The sequence below is a fragment of the Equus asinus genome, chromosome 17, assembly GCF_041296235.1.
Source record: "Equus asinus isolate D_3611 breed Donkey chromosome 17, EquAss-T2T_v2, whole genome shotgun sequence".
Taxonomy (NCBI): Eukaryota; Metazoa; Chordata; class Mammalia; order Perissodactyla; family Equidae; genus Equus; species Equus asinus.
Window position 1 is genome coordinate 43,549,234 of NC_091806.1, and position 16,835 is coordinate 43,566,068.

A 16,835-nucleotide genomic window follows, 5' to 3' on the forward strand; every position below is an offset into this window, starting at 1 on the left:
GGGGGCAGGCAGCGGTCAGCGGCGTCGATGCACCCCGGCTCCCGCCCCCCATACCCTCCCAGCCAACTCCTCTCGGGCCGGCTCACCGGCGCCGCGCGGCGGGCACGGGCGGCACTGGGCGCCCCAACCGCGGCCCTGGCGACAGCAGCAGTCGTCGAAGGTGAGGGCGGGCCCAGCCAGGGGACCCGCGCACATGCCGTCCTCTCCGCGCTGGCCCCAGCACACGTCCCGCCGCTCCGGGGCACGCTCTGCGGAGGGGTACCCGGCATCAGGGAGAGGCCCGGAGCAGGGACAGCCAGCCCCTCTCCAACCCATCCGCGCGGGGGCTGTGGCCCCGGAGCTCCACACGGTGGACTGGGCCCTGGAGTCGGCCCGGGCCGACGCTCGCCCTCACCGGCCGGGCTCTCGGGGAGCTGGCAGTCGCGGCCGGAGGGGCCGGGCACCCAGGGCGGGCGGCACTCGCAGCGGTAGGAGCCCGGCAGGTTGACGCAGCGGCCAGGACGGCAGGCTGCCGGGTCCTGGCACTCGTCCACGTCTGCGGGCAGCGAGGGGATGGGTGGGGGTGGCGGTCACGGCTCGGCCCGGGCCCCCGTGCCCTTTCTGTTCCCCCAGCCGGCAGGCCCGGGCCTCACCCATCTCCTCCGGGCTCAGACACTGGCGCTGCGCCGGGCTGTACTCGGCCGGGGGCGTGCAGGCGCAGCGGTAGCCGCCGCGCGTGTTCTCACACACTCCGTTCCGGCAGTTGGACTCGTCCAAGCACTCGTCCACGTCTGCGGGGAGGAAAGGTGCGAGAGGTAGGAATGGCCCGGGCTCGGGGCTTGTGCGCGTGTCCCAGCCGCGGTCCCACGGCTGCACTCACCCACGCACTCCAGCAGGTTCCCGTCGTAGTAGAAGCCTTGCTTACAGTAGCACTCGTAGCCGGGCTGCGTATTCACGCACTTGCCCTCCTTGCAGATCTCTGCCCCGAACAATATGCACTCGTCGATGTCTGCGGGGAGACAAGCCGTGGGCGCCCGGAAAACTCTACCAGGCGGCCCGCTCAGGCGCCGCAGCGGGGAAGTATGGGCGGGGCCTGCCGCCGGGGAGGAGCGAACCCAGTGACGTGCGCGGACGTGAGTGACGGGGCGGGGCTTACTGGGGGCGGGACAGACGAAGTGTGGGCGGGGCTTATCCCAGTGCGCGCAACTGACCTAGCCAGCACGGGCGGGATCGCGGCGGTCCAAACCTCGGGGGCGGAGCCGTGTTGGGGCTTACCACGGTGGGCTGGGATGCCGTAGTTGACAATGTTGTTGTCCTGGGTGTAGCCCTTCCCGTCCGGGCAGAGGCTGTGGAACTCAGCTGCGGGGAGAGAGCGGACGTGGGAAGAACGCAGGCAGGTCTGGGCGCGTGCGTGGGGGCCCTCAGGCTCAGGTCGGAGCTCTCCGCCTCATTTCCCACCCACCGAGGGAGGGGCCGTTCCCCCCAATCTGTTTCCAAATGAAGAAACTGAGGCTCTGGGAAGGGAAAGGGCCTGCCCGGCTCCTGACCTGAGCTGTAGACTGGGCAGGGATAGATCTCGCAGTGGTCTCCCCAGCCAGCCCCCAGGGAGCAGCAGCACTCCTGCTGGGTGACATTGGTAGCCAGTACACTGTCGCAGAACACCGTGTCATCGAAGTTAAGGTAGCACTCCTTCTTGTGGTGGGGCTGCTCCACCTCTGAGGGGAGGGGAGGGCCGCTGACAGTCAGGCAGACTGTCTTTGCCAGTCGGTGCTGCCCACCCACCTCATCTCTCTACTCCCCCACGTTCCCAGGATCCCCTCAGCAGCACTAGGAGAGCCAAGCTCCATCCTCAATGTGGCATTCAAGGCCCTCCTGCGAGGTCCGGCCCCACCGGACTCTCCCAGGCAAAAGAGATTTCTTCCTGTTCCTCAGATTCCAGGGGGTGAGACCAGGATGCATCTCGGAACCCCAGCTGCAGCTCAGAGTTGTCTGGTCGGAAGAGGGAGCTGGGAGGGCACTCACCCTCACAGCCATGCTGGTCCTGGGTGGGCGTGAAGCCCTCATCGCAGACGCACACGTAGGAGCCCTGCAGGTTCTCGCAGGCCCCGTGGGGGAGGCAGAGGCCCGGGTCCTGGCTGCACTCATCTATGTCTGTGGGAGCGAGGGGAGCAGGAAGAGTCGTTCAGAGGGAAACCAGCCCCCTTTTCCCGAGTCTGTGCCTCAAAGGCCTCACACAAGTTCAGAACCTGAATCTCCACTTTGATTTCCAAGTACGGCACAACGGGAAGTCTGCTCCTGTCTGTGCATGTGGGAGATGTGTGCACATTCACTGCATTATTCTTCGTAAAGCCTCCAGTGGCTCCCACTGCCAGCAGAAGGAAGTCCTAATGCTCAGTTCAGCAACGGAGGACTCTCAGTTTGGCCCCCAACATCTTTAAGTCTCATCACCCTTTACTCTAAACCACCAACCCCCTCCACCCTGTGCAAGGGCGCAGGTGTCTACTCTTCCCCCAAAACCCAACTGGCTCCCTCCAGATCTCTCTGCTTTGCAAATACTGTTCTTTGGGCCCGGAAGACCATCCCATGTTTTTGTCTGCTTAGGGAACCTATTTATGCTTCAAGTTCCAATTCAGCTGTTGCAATTAATCACACTAGTTCAGGCCTCTCTTGGCACCCAGCACCCTGAACTGTAAGAATTAATTTACATGTCCGCCTCCCCTAGCTGGACGCCCTGGGTCACTGCTCAATACCTAGCACATAGGACAGAACCTGGCCAATAGCAGGTTCTTAGTAAACTTGTTGGATGCCTGCATGTAAGGGTGAGATGGCACATAGTAAGTACCACCTAATTACTGTCATTATCATTGTTATTCTAGGTGAAAGAGTGGAGGAATGAGTGAATGGAAAGATGGATGGAAAGACACATCAACAGTGTCTCTAGAAGATTACTGCTCCCTGCCAGTCCTCCTCAGGAGCTCTCAGCCAATGCCCCCATACCTTGGCACTTCCTGCCGCCTACCAGCCGATGCCCCTGGGGGCAGAGACATCGGTAGGAGCCATTGGTGTTGATGCAGTCACCCCCAATGCAGGCTGCAGGGAAGTCACACTCATCAATGTCTGTAGGGGATCAAAGAGGGGAGATTCTCAGGGGCAGACCCCTCTCACACAGCCTGAGCCTATCGAGGCTTCCTGCAGAGTCCTGGGTCAGGCCCACGCCCCATGCCCCACCTTCGATCTGGATGGGGGCTGGACATGGGAGTGCCTGGCTTGTTGGCAGGCCCCTGGGCTTGGGGCCCGGGCAGTGGAGGTCCTAGGGTAGGGAGGAACAGGTCAGCCCCCCAGCTCTCAGCCCCCCTCACCCTCACAGCGGCTCCGGTCCCTAGACAGATGGTAGCCAGAGAGGCACTGACACTGGAAGGAGCCTGGCGTGTTGGTGCAGATGCCATTGTCACACACGTCCCCAGCCTCACACTCGTCCACATCTGCAGGATACAGGGGGTGTCAGAGGGCCAGGATGGGGTGGTGTCCAGCCTCTGCTACCATTTTCTGATTCCTGTCCATGGCCTGGAGCACCAGAGCTGAGGCCGGTACAGCTCGAGAGAAGCACGGGACCCTCACCTCGCTTCCGTGTGGCACACCATGCACTAGTGACCAGGCCTGGTGCTGCCAGGGACAATGGGCCATGTCTGACTCCAAAGAGCTTGGGCCTCCCCATCCTTCCTCCATCTTCACCAAACAAGAGGCCCCTCCCATACCCCGTTTTTCCTCTCCTACCCTGGGCTTCTGCCCCAGCTGCTCTCATTTCTCTCATTTCTGTTCTCACCCTTCCCCCACCTGCCATGGCTGCCTTTCTTCCCATGTAAATAAGCTTCCCCATGTGTTTGTCCTTCTCACAAAATAATTTCTTCTGCTTGTGCAGTAAAGGATCTTGGCTCTCCTGAGAACACAATTCTCTGCCGTCCTTCCTGGTGGAAGCGGGTCCTTGCCCATACCCCAGGCCCTTCCCAACCACGCTCTTCCTCGGAGGGGCTCTTGGCCCCCACATCAGCCTCCATCTCCTCTACTGCTGTCAACACCCTCTTCCTAGTCCCGCTCCCTCTGTCCTCCCCACCCGAGGAGTTGTCAACATCCATGTGGACAGCTGGGCTCAGTTTCTGACCTTGCATTCCTTGATCCCTCAGTTTCTGTGACCTTCACTCAATGCCAGCCACTCTCAGGACAAGGGACTGGGATCTGCCCCTCCTCGGGCATCTCAGATGTGGCTTCCTTCCCCCTGCCTCTGCTGTTCGCAGGGACCCCTGAACACCCCTCCTTCCTCCTCACTGGTCTGGTGAAGTCACACACGGCCTGCCTCTCAGCCTCCAGATCCTGGGGAGGAGCTGGAGGCAGCTGCCAAGCTGAGCACACTGGGCCACAGCCACTCCCTGCGGCCTCTGGCCCGGCCAGATCCTCGGCGTGGCCAGCACCACCCTCTCTCCATCCTCTCCAGCCTAGACTCCTGGAAAGCCCCTAGGCAGCTCCCATGCCCTTGGGCAGTTCCAAACCTCTACTGTTTCCCTCAAGTCCCCTACTCAACTCAGGCCCTTCACTGTTTATTGAGAGAATTAAGAGTAATCTCCTTTAACCTCCTGAAAATCATTATCTACATCCATTCCCCTCTTGCTCCTGTTAGAACAAGAGATGTCCCTTCTCCTGTCCATGGCTCCTCTCTCAGTTGCCCCTACCATCCCCTTGCCCGCTTTCCTGGCATCTCCTCCTCAGCCTACAGCCCTAACCCCACTCTGGTGACCCCAGGTCTCTCTTCCTCATTTGCTGCCTGCATCTCCTGGCCTCTCGTCATGCTGCAGAAGCCACCCTGCCAAGGCCACCAGGGACCTTCTCATCTCTCCAGTCAGTTCCTATTTCCCAGGAACTCCCTGTTGCATTTAGCTCGTCCTCCTCTGCCCTGGAAGCCTCCCCTCTCCGGCTTCCCAGCTGGTGCTCCCTGGGCCCTCCCCCGACCCATCTCCCGCTCCTATTCTGCCCTCCGCTGATGTGGCAGTGTCCACAGGCTCTGCTGAGGCTCCCCTCACTGGACCCTCCTCCTTGGCTGAGCAGGCGCACCCCAAGGCTCCACATCCCACAATCCACAGCTCCGGGTGAGAGTATCTGGTGCAAGGCTTCCAATCCGTATGGCCCATCCTCTGCTGGCATCTCCAGCTGAGAGGCCCACAGCGACCACCTACTCAGCTTGTCCAACATGAAACTTAGGATCTTCCTTCTCAAGTATGCCCCAGTCCTGGGGACCCTATCTCAGTGAGCAGCACCACCCACTGAGTCACCCAAACTGGAAGCCTGGAGGGTGCCTCACTCCCATCTCCCTCGCCTGCCCATCCAGTTCAAAGCCCAGCTGATGTGCTATGCTATTTCTCTAATATCACAGCATCTCAGGACCATCCTGAGGCCACTACTCTCGTCACGTCCATCCACCACCGTCTCTGTCCCAAGTTGTTCCAAGAGTCCTCCAGCCACTCTCCACACTCGACATCAGGGAACTTGCTAAAGCAAATGGTGACTCCTGTCACTCTTCCCCTTAAAATGCTTCAGGTGCCTCCTAACACCCTCAGGATGAAGCTCAACCTCCTGGGCAGGGCTTAGGGGACCCTCCAGGGAGTGGGGACCTGACCCTCACCAGCCAGCCTCAGCCCCCATCCCCTGCTTGTGCCTTACAGCTCCCTGCACACTCCATGCTGTTTTTCTCCTCTGAATCCTCTGGTGCTGAGCCCTCTGCCTGCTATGCTGTTCCCTCTCACTTTTCTTTGCTTGGCTAGTTCCTGTTGATCTTTAAGACAATTCAGGCCTCCCCTCCTCCCAGCCCCACCGGCGTTTCCCAGAAGCACCCAAACTCCATCCAGGCCTACCGCCCTGCGCTCTAGAGTCTGTGTCTAATGTTCCCCAGTTTCTCTGAATCCCAGCCCCTGCCTGCCTCTAGGTGCGTAAGAAACACTAGCGCAGGAGGGACTACCAACGCCCCCCTCCCCCATTCTTTTATATCATTTTTTCCTTCAAATTTAAGTAAGATGCTTTGCAAACGCAGCTTCAAGCCTTACCTTTAAGACCCTTCCTACGTAGGAATTCTGGTGGGCCCTTTCTCAGTTTCGCTAAGAAAATGGGTGAATGATCAATGAACTGGGCGGGGGGCGGCGGTGAATTAGCTACTCCTGCCCACCTGTGTGACAGACAGGTGTGACCCCCCCCCCAGCTTCGGCGCGTGAGTGGGTGCGGGTGGCCTTGGGGGGAGGGCTGGAGCTCACCCAGGCAGCTGCGGCCGTCCGGCGCGGGCGCGTAGCCCTGGGCGCACGTGCAGCGGAAGGAGCCCGGGAGGTTCTCGCACCAGCCCGGTGAGCAGGGGCTGCCCTCGGCGCACTCGTTCACGTCTGCGGCGGAAAAGGCTCGCCTCGGACTCCGCCCCACTGGATGCTGCACAGTGCCGGCGTGGGGGTCCCCTCCACCGGGAATTGGGGGGCCTCCACTCCCAGGAAGCCCCTCCCTCGAGGCGACTATCACCGCCACTAGCCCCGCCCCCGCCCCACCCAGAGCCCGACTCCGCCCCACCGCGGGGGCAACTCCAGGACGGGTCACGCCCCCTTGCCTTCGAAGCCCCTCCCCTTACCCTACTCGGGGCCCAGGCCCCGCCCCTCACCGCGGCAGGCCCCGCCCCCCTGGCTGCGGTAGCCGGGCTGACACGCAATGCACTTGAAGCTCCCAGGTTTGTTCTCGCATCTGCTGTCCGGGCAGGTGCCAGGGTCTCGGCACTCGTCGATGTCTGCGCGGGAGGGAGAGAAGGAGGACACCTTTGGCGACAACGTGGCCGGCCGAACGCTCAGAGTCCTCGGCAGGGCTTCCCTCCATCACAGATCAACAAGGAGAACCGAGCCCTCTGGGCTCCCTGAGAGCTCCCGGCGCAGAGCTGGGCAGAGACAGGAGTCCAGGCCCCCCACCCCCACTACAGGTCGAGGGACAGCTGAGGACCCTCCCGGCGGTCTGGACGGGGTCTCCCCCACCTTCGCAGACGGGCGGTCGTGAGGCTTTGAGCCGGTAGCCGGGGTAGCAGTTGCACTTATAGTGACCGGGAAAGTTGATGCAGAAGCCGCCGTCGCCGCACAGGTGGGGCTTGGCGCACTCGTTCAGGTCTAAGCGGGAAGAAGGGGGCGCGAGGGGATGCAAGGGGTGGCGGAGGAGATTACACCGCGGTCGGGAGGAGAGCCCCCGCCTCCACCTAGCCCAGCGCCTCCAGCCCGGCGCGCTCACCCACGCACGAGCGCCCCCCGGCGCCCACGTGCAGGCGGTAGCCGCGGTTGCAGTGGCAGTTGTAGGAGCCGCCGGTGTTCATGCAGATACCCCTGCCGGCGCCGCACGGCTCCGCCTCGCACTCGTTCACGTCTGAGAAGGACGCGTGGGCAGGGAGACGTCAGACGCGGGTAGCGAGCCAGGGCCGCCTCCGGGCCACCCACCCGCCGCGCTCACCCACGCAGTAGCGGTGCTGTGGGTGTGACCGGTAGCCCGGGTTGCAATGGCAGGAGTAGTCCGAGGGGCCCGGGACGCACTCTCCGTGGCCACAGATGTTCTGGTTCAGTCGGCACTCGTCTGTCTCTGCGGGGCGGGAGCCAGGTCAGGGGGCAAGCAGGGAGCACGCGCTTTCTGCCCCATCCCCAGGGCGGACCTCCATACCCCATTCCTAATGACCCAGATACCTGAGCCTGGTGATACCACGACCTCAGGTCCCTGTACACCCATCCTCCAATCCTAGAATCTCCTACACCTTCATCCAGTAGCCCCAATATCACCACCCCAGGTTGCCCCAAACCATGACTCCAGGTCCCCGACAGCTTTATCTCCTCAATTCCAGGACCTTTGATACTTCTGTCCCCCTCACTATACCCTGACCCCAGTCACCCCAAACCCAAGCACATCCCCTGGGGATCCCTCAGTCATCCCAATACCCTACCCAAGGGGCTCTGAAACCCCCTTCTCGCCAGTCACCTCAATACCTTAAACCCTGCAGCCTTACTCACACCAATATCCTCTAGCCCAGTGACCCCAACACCTCTTAACTCAGGGACCTGGGGCCCCGACTGCAGAATGGCTGATTACCTCCCCGTCCCAAGGCCTACTGCCCTGTGGTAGCAGGAGCTGGTTTCCGGGGAATCCTGGCTGGCGCAAGCTTGTGCATAGGTGGCCAGATCCAGGAACCCCCCTCACCCTCTTGGTCATCAGTTCCAGGACTCCCTGCCTCCTGCCTCTTCCTCCTTCTGGTCTCCCCGCTGCTCCCCCGCCACAATGCAGCCCAGGCCTCGATGCTGAACTCTGCCCCACCCGGAATACACCAGGCCAGTGGGCTTTTGCAGGCCCTTCTCTTTGCCTCCAGCGCTTCCTCCTGGATGTCTTTAACACCCCCTCCTCTGAGAAGCCTCCCAGAGGCCTCTTTCTCCACACTCCCACAGACCCCAGGGCTGTCACTGGGTTGTCCTAACCTGTGCAGGCCTCCAGGACAGCTACCTTCCTCCCAAGCCCTCACCCCAGGAGCTCAGCTAGGCTCTGGGTTTCAATCTGGCTGGCAGCTCCCTTGTGGCTTGGGAGTCCACACAGACATGGGTTTGAATCTGTCTCAGCTGTGTGACCTGGGGCAAGTTACTGAACCTCTCTGAGCCCCAGTTTTCTCATAGGAAAATGAGGCTGACAGTGCCCACTTCAGAGTATGAGATGGTTAAATGAAATTTAGTCTGTAAAACTCTTCCGTCAGTGCCTGGCACAGAGTAATGGCTCAGCCATAGCTAGCAGTTATTATGATGCCCCAGACCCTGCAGACACCTCCCACAGCCTTTGGGATCAAACCCAAGCCTCTTCACAAGGCTCTGCACGCCGGCCCTGCCCTGGTTCAGAAACACTGATCTGTGTGCGGTTTCTCCCTCCTCCCCTGTTTCATGGCTTCGGGCCTTTGCCCAAACTTCACCTGGAGTGTTCTTTTCCCCAACCTGCACGCTCATTCCTCCCCCGCTTCTCCTCGTTAATCTCTCAGAATCTTTAAAGCCCTGCTCAGAAAGCCTTGTCTCATCGCCCCCCCCCCACATTATCACAACCCTCAGACTTCCTTCCTTCTTCTGATTTATTTCTTTTATAGGTCTTATGAGACATACTAGATTTTTACTCATTGACCTTTTGTCTGTCTACTGCGCAAGGACAGGGGATTTCTGTCTGTTTTGTTTACTACTGTATCCCCAGCACGTGACCGTGCCTGGCACACAGGAGGTGCTCAATAAATATCTGTTGAATGAATGAATGCCTTAGGACTGGGCTGACCACCATAATACCTGGCTCATTTGAGGGCAGAGTGGGGTCGCCGCCGCAAGCGCCCAGCCCAGGGCCAGGCACACAGTAAGCCCTGGATAAGTGTTAGCGCTCTGGAAGGCCTGGAAGGGAGGTAGGGAAGGAGAAAAACGGGCGGGGCGTGGTTTACCCGGGGCGTGGCCTAGGTGGGCGGGCCTTACCGGTGACTTGAGTAGGGGCGATCTCCACCGCACTGCGGGACGGGGGCAGGTCCGGCAGGAACCAGCGCATGGTGGGCGGCGAGGGCCTGGAGATCAGCTCTGCGGGCAGCAGCGCACACGCGTCAGGGGACGAGGAGGGTGGGAGGGCTGCCCCTCTCCCCGCAGGTCATCACCTGGGAACTTCACACCCAGCTTCACCGCCCCCTAGTGCCTAGGCTGGGAACTTCCCCCTCCCGCAGCGACAGCTGCAGTGCCCAGCTCACCGGGGTAGGGCCGGGCAGGAGACGTGGTGGCGGTCGGGTGGCTCTGCTGCGCTGCCTGCTCCTCCATCGCTGGCTGCGGGTGACAGCAGCATGAGCCCTCCGTGTTTCCTTCGCCTCCCTGCCCCTCCCGCCTGGGCTCTCATACTCACTGAGTCTGTGCTCACCCCTAGGAGGGAAGAAGATGGGGCCATTCAGTGTGGGGCTGGGAGAAGGGAGTCGAGTCAGGGGTTGGCAGTTGGGTATTTGTGGTCAGGGTCTCTAGGAGCTCAATGATCATGTCTCTGGGTCAAGTGTCAAGGGTTAGATCCTGGGGTCGGAGTATTTCCATCACAGGTCAGGGGAGCAATGGGTGGACAAGGTCCTTGGGTTAGAGAACAAGGGTTAGCTTATATCAAGGGTCAAATCCCTGGATCAAGGGTCAGGGGTCAGATCTATGGGCAGCATTTGGGCTGATCAATGCCCTGGTCTGGAAATCAAAGTGGCTCTGGGGTCAGAGGGTTGGATCTGGAGGGCAATGGAGGGTCAGATCCTGTTGATCTGGGGTTAAATCATGGGGTTACAACCTTGGTTAGGGGTCAGAGGGTCAGGTTTTGGGGTCAGTGGTTAGGTGAGAAATTAGGAGTTAGAAGTTAGACTCTGAGGTCATCTCTGTGGATCGGGGGGAAGGGGTCAGGTCTAGGGGTTCAGCATCTGTCAGGACACAGAAGGGGTCAGGCCAGACCTCTCTCTTCCTCTGTGTCCTCAGGTGGTGGCGCCCGGCTGGGGCTCTCAGGGAGCTGCTGGGGCTTGGGGGGCCCATCAGGGTGCAAGAAAAGAGAAAAGTCACTTTCGCCCTGAATGGTGAGCGTCTGGTGGGAGGTGAGGATGTGGTACCCCTTCCCAGCTGGACAGATCTCCTTGAAGGCAGCTGTGGCCAGAACAAAGGGTAGGGAAGTCAGCGTATCCTGGACAAGCACACAGACAGCACCCCCGGCTCCACACTCCCCAGGCTCACCGGTGCCATCAGCCGGGCAGCGCTGGCACCTCGCACCCCAGGCCTTGCCGACACTGCAGCAGCAGAGCTGGCGGGTGAGGCGCGTGGTCAGCGGGTGCTGGCACTGGTGCTCAGGGCTCACCAGGCGGAAACACAGGCTCTTCTCCTCCGGCTTGTCTGCTGCAGAGGCCAGTGGTGGGCATGGGCATCTGGGCCTGCACAGTGCCCATGTCCCTCTTCGCAGCTGCTCCAGACCTTGCCTCTCTGGCCCAGACAACCCTTGACCCTCACGTGGCCCCTGACTCCAAATGACCCTGAACCTGTGTTATTCTGACCTCATGTGACCCCTGAAACCTCTGTGACCACTGACCCCGCTGCCCCGATTCTAGCTGCTCCAGACTTTATCCATTCTATCCATAAAGCCCGCGATCTCATATGACCCTGACTCCACATAAATCCTGACCCCATGTGACCTCCAACCCCAGATCTCATCTGACTCCTGACCCCACTGATCCCTGCTCCTATCTGCTCTGGGCCTGGCTCCTCCTGCAGTAACCTTTGACCCCACTCTGACCTCTGATCCTTACTGCTTGGAGCCTTATCCCTCCCACCCATGCCTTGTGACCTCCCAGGGTCCCTCAGTCTCACCAATGCACTGCGTGCGGGAGGGGCCCAAGCTATGGCCAGGTGGGCAGACGCAGCGATAGGAGCCTGGGTTGTTGAGGCAGTCACCATGGCGACACATGCCTGGCATCGCACACTCGTTGATGTCTGTGGTAAGCAGGAGTTTGGTCCCTCTAGTCTGGGGCCATAGGGTAACAGCAAGCTGCTCCAAGAACCTCAGGGTCCTGCCCCAGCCCCGCCTCCTCCCTTGCCCACCTTGGGACTTCCCCCAGTGACAAGTGGCCTGCCCCTCCAGCCCGCAGAATCTCCTGGATGGCCATACCCTGGCAGTGGGTGCTGTTGAGTCTCTTGTAGCCCTGGGGGCAGTCAGCGCCCACTTCCCCACGTACAGGCCCTGGCTTCTGCACCCCTGTGTCTGTAAAGAGAGGAGAGCATGGTGGCGGGGGGTGGGGGGTGGGGAGTGTGAGGACACTGGAGGACTGCAAGGAGAGAAGGGAGGGCACTGAGGAGGGCAGAGTGGGATGCTGAGAGGAATCTGGTGGGCAGTGAGAGACTCAGGCTGCACGGGGCTAGGGCCCCCTCACTGCAGGGCTGGGAGGGGTGAGGTGGGGGGGGTCCCTGAGCCCAGGCACTCACACTGCAGCTGGGGGCACTTGTGGCACTTGCTCTGGCCCCAGGCGGTGCCGATGCTCCCGCAGCAGTCTTCCTGCTTGGTGAGGCCAGGGAGGGGATTGCTGCCACACTAGGGGGAGGAGGATGGGCAGGGTCACAAGGTACCCAGCCCCTGCGGGCCTCCCTCCTGAGGCCCTTTTCCTCCTCCCCCACTCAGCTTACGACCCCGGATTGGGAGCAACCCCGATGAGCTGGGACAGGGCATCCCCGACGGACGGAAGGGCCGGGGCGGGCGGGACTGTGGATTCACTCACGGGCTGCTTGGGCAGCGTGTCCTGGAAGCAGCGGCCCAGGGGCTTCTGAGTGGGTGGCCGTGGGTGCGGGGGCTTGGGGTGCGGCAGCAGGTGCTGGGAGGGGGCCGGGCCCTCGGCGTTCGGCCCCTCGATGCGGTGCACTTGGACCGAGGCCTCGGGCGGGTGGTGGACGCGCACGTTCACCACGGGGGGCGGGGCCTGCACTGGGGGGCAGGGCACGGTGGCCTCAGGGCTGTCCCGCACTGTGCCGGTAGCAGTGCGGAGCTCCTCCAGGGCTGGCCTCCACCCGGCTCCCGCCGCCCTGGTGCCCGCCCACCTCGGCCTCCCCGGGTCAGCCCGTCGCCTGGTACCTTCCGCTGAGATCTGTCCTGGCCCGAGGGGCACGAGGAAGGCTGCGTGCTGGGCAGGGGGGCCCTCCCCGGGGCCCGGTGGATCAGCGATCACTTGGACCGCGTAGATGGCGTGCTTGCTGGCCACAGACTCGCCCTCCGGGGCTAGGGGCGGCAGCGCGCCTGTGGACAGGGCCCCGGCCCGGCCCAGCCCAGGGCCTGAGCCGCCGGTGCCCCCCCCAGCTCCTCCGGCAGGCACCTGGCAGAAGCGACCGGTGAAGTCCGGGGGACACAGGCACTGGTTTCTGGAGGAGCACTGGCCGCCGTTCATGCAGGGCAGAGGGCACACCACTGGGGAGGGGAGGTGGATCAGGGCCCAGGCCAACGCGCACCCGCAGCCCCCTGGCCCAGCCCCTCACCCACATCCTGTCTCTGCCCCCCTCCTCCCTACTTCCTTGCCACCCACTCGTTCTGTCCTCCTTGGGAAGCTGGGTTTTGTAACACATCACGCGCACAGGGAAACTACCCTCTGGATCCCCCAACATCGTTCTGCCCATGTTGGATTCTGGCGTCTTAAGTCTTGGACTTAAAACCTAGGAAGGAGGCCATGTGCCAGCTGTGTGGCCCTGAGCAACTCACTTCCCCTGGCTGTGCCTCCGTGTCCTCATCTGTAGGGATGTTGTGTCTGTCACCTGAGGTCATGCCTGTACACATGCTTAGCACAGTGTCTGGTACACAGAGGGTGCCTAGTAAGTAGCAGTAAACGATGCTGCTGCTGATGGAATAGCCTTTCTTGGGAATCCCATCTCTACCTGGTGCTTCCTCCTGTTCTAAATTCTCTCCCTGCTTCAGGCCACAGCTCTCTCCGGGCTCTCCCGTGCTCCCTCCCTCTGTCTTGCCATCCCAGGACCCACACCTCACCACTGCCATTTCCAGCTCCACCTCTCCGACACCTTTCTTGGGACCTCCACTCTGTTGGAAATCAGCATCCTTGCCTCCCCACCTCCTTGGACCTTGGACCACCACTGGGACCTCTGCCTGCCCCAGTCATTCATAACTGAGCCTCCAGGCTCCATCTCTCCCCCTCCCACCCCACCCAGTTCCGGCCTCTGCACTGTCTCATGAATGCATCTCCTCTCCTCCCCATGCCCTCTGCGCTGCCCCTGCCTTTCCCCATCCCAGCACACCCCCAGAAACCTGCCGAAGGCAAAGCCCTGGCAGAACCACACCCCTACTCACCCCTTGCTTCCGTATGGGGCCATTTAAGGCTCTCCTGGCCCAGAACAGACCTTCTTTCAGCCCATCCCCCTCTGTGCTTTCCTGCATCCCATGCTCCAGGGCGCATCTCCCTCCTCCTGCCAATGTGCCACATTTTCTGCCGCCAAGGCCTCTTCATGTCCTTCCTGCCGCCTCAGAGCCCTGTCCCCCTACATATTCAGATCTTATCCTTCCAGGCTAAGCTTCTCTTCCAGGAAGGATGCCTTTCCTCATGGCCCACCCACCCTGTTCCCTCTCCTGAGTTAGCACCCTCTGCCCCAAGTGCCCTGTGGCGCTTGACTTCGCTATATGCCTGTCTGTCTCCCATACCATAGCGGGTGCTCTGGGGCTGCCTCAGCTCTGCGTCCCAGAGGAGGTGCAGGGAGAACGAATGAAGGCATGACTGAGTGAGAGGATGGGACTTGTGTCTTTCTGTCACGCACGCTCACATCTGACATCCAGCCTTGGGGGTCCTGAGCTCATGCACCAGCCCCAGCCCCTCTCCTGCCTGCCCATGGCTGTCCTCACTTCCCAGGATGGGAAGGTCGGGGTGCTGCTCTCCTGGACACCTGAGGGACAGCCGACATCCATGGCCATCAGGGCCTGGCTAAGGGCATCCCAGCCCAGCCCATCCTGCCTGGCTTCTCGGGGCCAGGACTCTCAGGGCAGGAGGGGTGTGTCCTGGGCCAGGGGGAGGCAGCATCCTCTCCTTCCTGCCTGCCAGTGAGTCACCCATAGCGGTGAGGGTGACCTTCCAGTGACACCCGCCCACTGTGGCCTGGGCACTGAGCCTGGGGGATGTGGGCAGCACGGATGGAGACAGCAGCCTGAGTACGATGGCCAGGGGGCCTGGGAGACCAGGCCCACGTACACTCACACGCACAGTCATCTTGACACACACACACATGCACAGACTCATTCTGACACCAACACAAGCTCACGTAAACATTCCCATAGTGATGGGAGACACGCACCCAAGACGACAACACAAAGAAATAGGTACTTAATCACAGTGTGCCACTCCAAAGCCCATGCATGCCCCATGTGTGTGCCATGGTGCACACACACACACACACACACATATCTCATGAGACCTGTGAACCACATCAGTGGGGTTCCTTGGGCCTGCGAGTGGGTAGGTGAGTACAGGAATGTGTAAGAGGGGCTGTTTTGCTGGTGCCATCCAGGGCCTGGCCTAATTACCCTGTCCAGGAGGGTAATTACTGCTGGGACACCTCCCCCTGCCTGGCCCACAGGGCCCTGAGGGAGGAGAGCAGAGCCCCAGGCTTGGCCCTTTGAAGAGGGATGCTGGGGAAGGGGTGGGCTCCAGCCAGAACTGGGGACTCCTAGGCCTTGTTGCGGGGAGACGCTGAGGGCCCCTGAGGCAGAGCAGGTGAGAGCTTATGGGAGAGGGATGGATGGGCATCAGGAAAAGGAGGCACCAGGACCCAAAGCAGCCCTTGCCCCCAGGCCTGTCCCCTGCTGGTGAGGCCTCAAACCCCTCCCCTCCCAGAGCTTGCCAGTAACTAACTCTCTCACCCCCAGCCCTGCCCTTAACTCCTCCTCCTAGAGAATGCAGGTGTCTACCCCTGGCAGGCCCTACTTTAGACATTTTTTAAAGACTTTTCCTGTTTCTTCCAGCAGATCTCTCTCAGGGAAATATTAATCCCTTCTCTGAGACCACCTGCCTCCAGCTCACATCCCTCAAAAGCCCTTGTGTGCTGACCCTGACTCCTTCTCAGAACCCAGCACCTTCCTAGAGGCCTGTGTCATCCGGGACCCCAGCATCACCCCACACCTTAGGCCTCAACCCTAAGCCAGAGCTGTGGAGTCCGGGGGGCCCGCGGCCCTCCCAGCTCTGGCCACAGGGCTCCAGCCTCCCAAGCCCGCTGATGCCCGCGGGGCTCTGGGCCGGAGCTCTGCTCTCTGGCCCCCTGGCCCCCAGGGTCATGTGGCCTGCTCTGCCATAGATCCCGCTTGTGCTGGGGCCTGCCGGCCGCTCCCCGCGCCCGTGCCCCCTGGCCCTCACCCACGCGGAAGCCGGAGCCCGTGAGCGTGTCGGTGCTGTGGCCGTTCTCTCCGATGAGCGTCATGTTGGAGCCCTGCTGACAACTGTCCCGACACTGGCCCTTGAGACAGGTCCGCTTGCAGATCACCGGCGCAAAGACCACCTTGAAGCGCTCGCGGGCCAGCGCCCCGCCCCCGCCGGCGCCCCGCTCGCCCGCCGGCCCCCCCGCGGCCCCGCCGCCCGGGCCCAGCAGCAGCAGCAGCAGCAGCAGCGCCCGCAGCCCCGCCGCCCCCGCCCCGCGCATCTCAGGGGCCAGGCCGCCAGCAGCCCCACGGGGCCCGGGCATCCGGGGCCGCAGGACCCGGGGGGCGCGCCCGGGCGGGGGCGATGGTCTCGGCGCCCAGGGGGGAGCAAGCCGGGGGCCTCGGGGGACGGGTGAGGGGGCAGCGGGGGAAGGAGAGGCACGGAGGAAGCGCGCGGGGAGGGGACAGCAGGCAGGGGCCGGTGAGAGGCCGAGAGATGGAGGCTGGATGGCGGGGAGCCCAGAAACTTCCACCGCCCCAGGAAGGAGCCCAGCCACGAGCCGGGCCGGGGGCCTGCGGAGGCCCCAAACTGCGGCCGGAGCGCGGAGGCCGGAGCAAGTTGAGGCGGAGAGGAGGAGCGAGGGGGAGGGCCGGCGGCCGGCCCCTCCGCGCCTCCCCCGGCGGGCAGAGCTCGCGGCCGCGGGAAGCAGGGAGCGCGCGGGGCGGACGCAGGGAGAAGTGAGCAGTTGTTTTCCCTGGCGGAGCGGCGGCGAGGGGGCTGGGACGCTGGCCCCGGGCCAGAGAGACAGCTTTTTTCTCTTGCAAGCGTCGCCGCCGCCGCCCGGAGCAGCGAGGGTGTGAGGGCGGGCGGAGGCCTGGAGGGGGGAGTACGTCGGGGGGGGGGCGGACGGGGGAAGGCCCCTCCC

At 62.3% G+C, this 16,835-nt stretch overlaps 1 protein-coding gene across 5 annotated transcripts in view; it reads right to left on the reverse strand.

Annotated features, from left to right (window-relative positions):
• LTBP3 (latent transforming growth factor beta binding protein 3) overlaps positions 1 to 16,734 on the reverse strand; it is a 17,873-nt gene extending 1,139 nt beyond the window's left edge. Inside the window, exons 1-25 of one of the 5 annotated variants that reach the window (XM_070488167.1) lie at positions 15,908 to 16,734; positions 12,643 to 12,972; positions 12,293 to 12,495; positions 12,003 to 12,108; positions 11,689 to 11,781; positions 11,391 to 11,513; positions 10,764 to 10,919; positions 10,491 to 10,676; positions 9,919 to 9,935; positions 9,770 to 9,842; positions 9,507 to 9,605; positions 7,486 to 7,611; positions 7,270 to 7,401; positions 7,023 to 7,151; positions 6,662 to 6,784; positions 6,273 to 6,395; positions 3,339 to 3,461; positions 2,977 to 3,096; positions 2,002 to 2,130; positions 1,527 to 1,694; positions 1,255 to 1,338; positions 860 to 988; positions 633 to 770; positions 395 to 535; positions 87 to 248 (exon numbers count right to left, since the gene is read on the reverse strand). In XM_070488167.1, the coding sequence (XP_070344268.1) occupies positions 87 to 248; positions 395 to 535; positions 633 to 770; positions 860 to 988; positions 1,255 to 1,338; positions 1,527 to 1,694; positions 2,002 to 2,130; positions 2,977 to 3,096; positions 3,339 to 3,461; positions 6,273 to 6,395; positions 6,662 to 6,784; positions 7,023 to 7,151; positions 7,270 to 7,401; positions 7,486 to 7,611; positions 9,507 to 9,605; positions 9,770 to 9,842; positions 9,919 to 9,935; positions 10,491 to 10,676; positions 10,764 to 10,919; positions 11,391 to 11,513; positions 11,689 to 11,781; positions 12,003 to 12,108; positions 12,293 to 12,495; positions 12,643 to 12,972; positions 15,908 to 16,232 (3,538 nt within the window). In that variant the 5' untranslated portion in view covers positions 16,233 to 16,734. Of the gene's footprint in view, positions 1 to 86; positions 249 to 394; positions 536 to 632; positions 771 to 859; positions 989 to 1,254; positions 1,339 to 1,526; positions 1,695 to 2,001; positions 2,131 to 2,976; positions 3,097 to 3,338; positions 3,462 to 6,272; positions 6,396 to 6,661; positions 6,785 to 7,022; positions 7,152 to 7,269; positions 7,402 to 7,485; positions 7,612 to 9,506; positions 9,606 to 9,769; positions 9,844 to 9,918; positions 9,936 to 10,489; positions 10,677 to 10,763; positions 10,923 to 11,390; positions 11,514 to 11,688; positions 11,782 to 12,002; positions 12,109 to 12,292; positions 12,496 to 12,642; positions 12,973 to 15,907 lie in introns of all 5 variants that reach the window. The other 4 variants (XM_044762607.2, XM_070488171.1, XM_070488169.1 and 1 more) reach the window with 4 other exon arrangements.
• Positions 16,735 to 16,835: the final 101 nt, after the last annotated feature.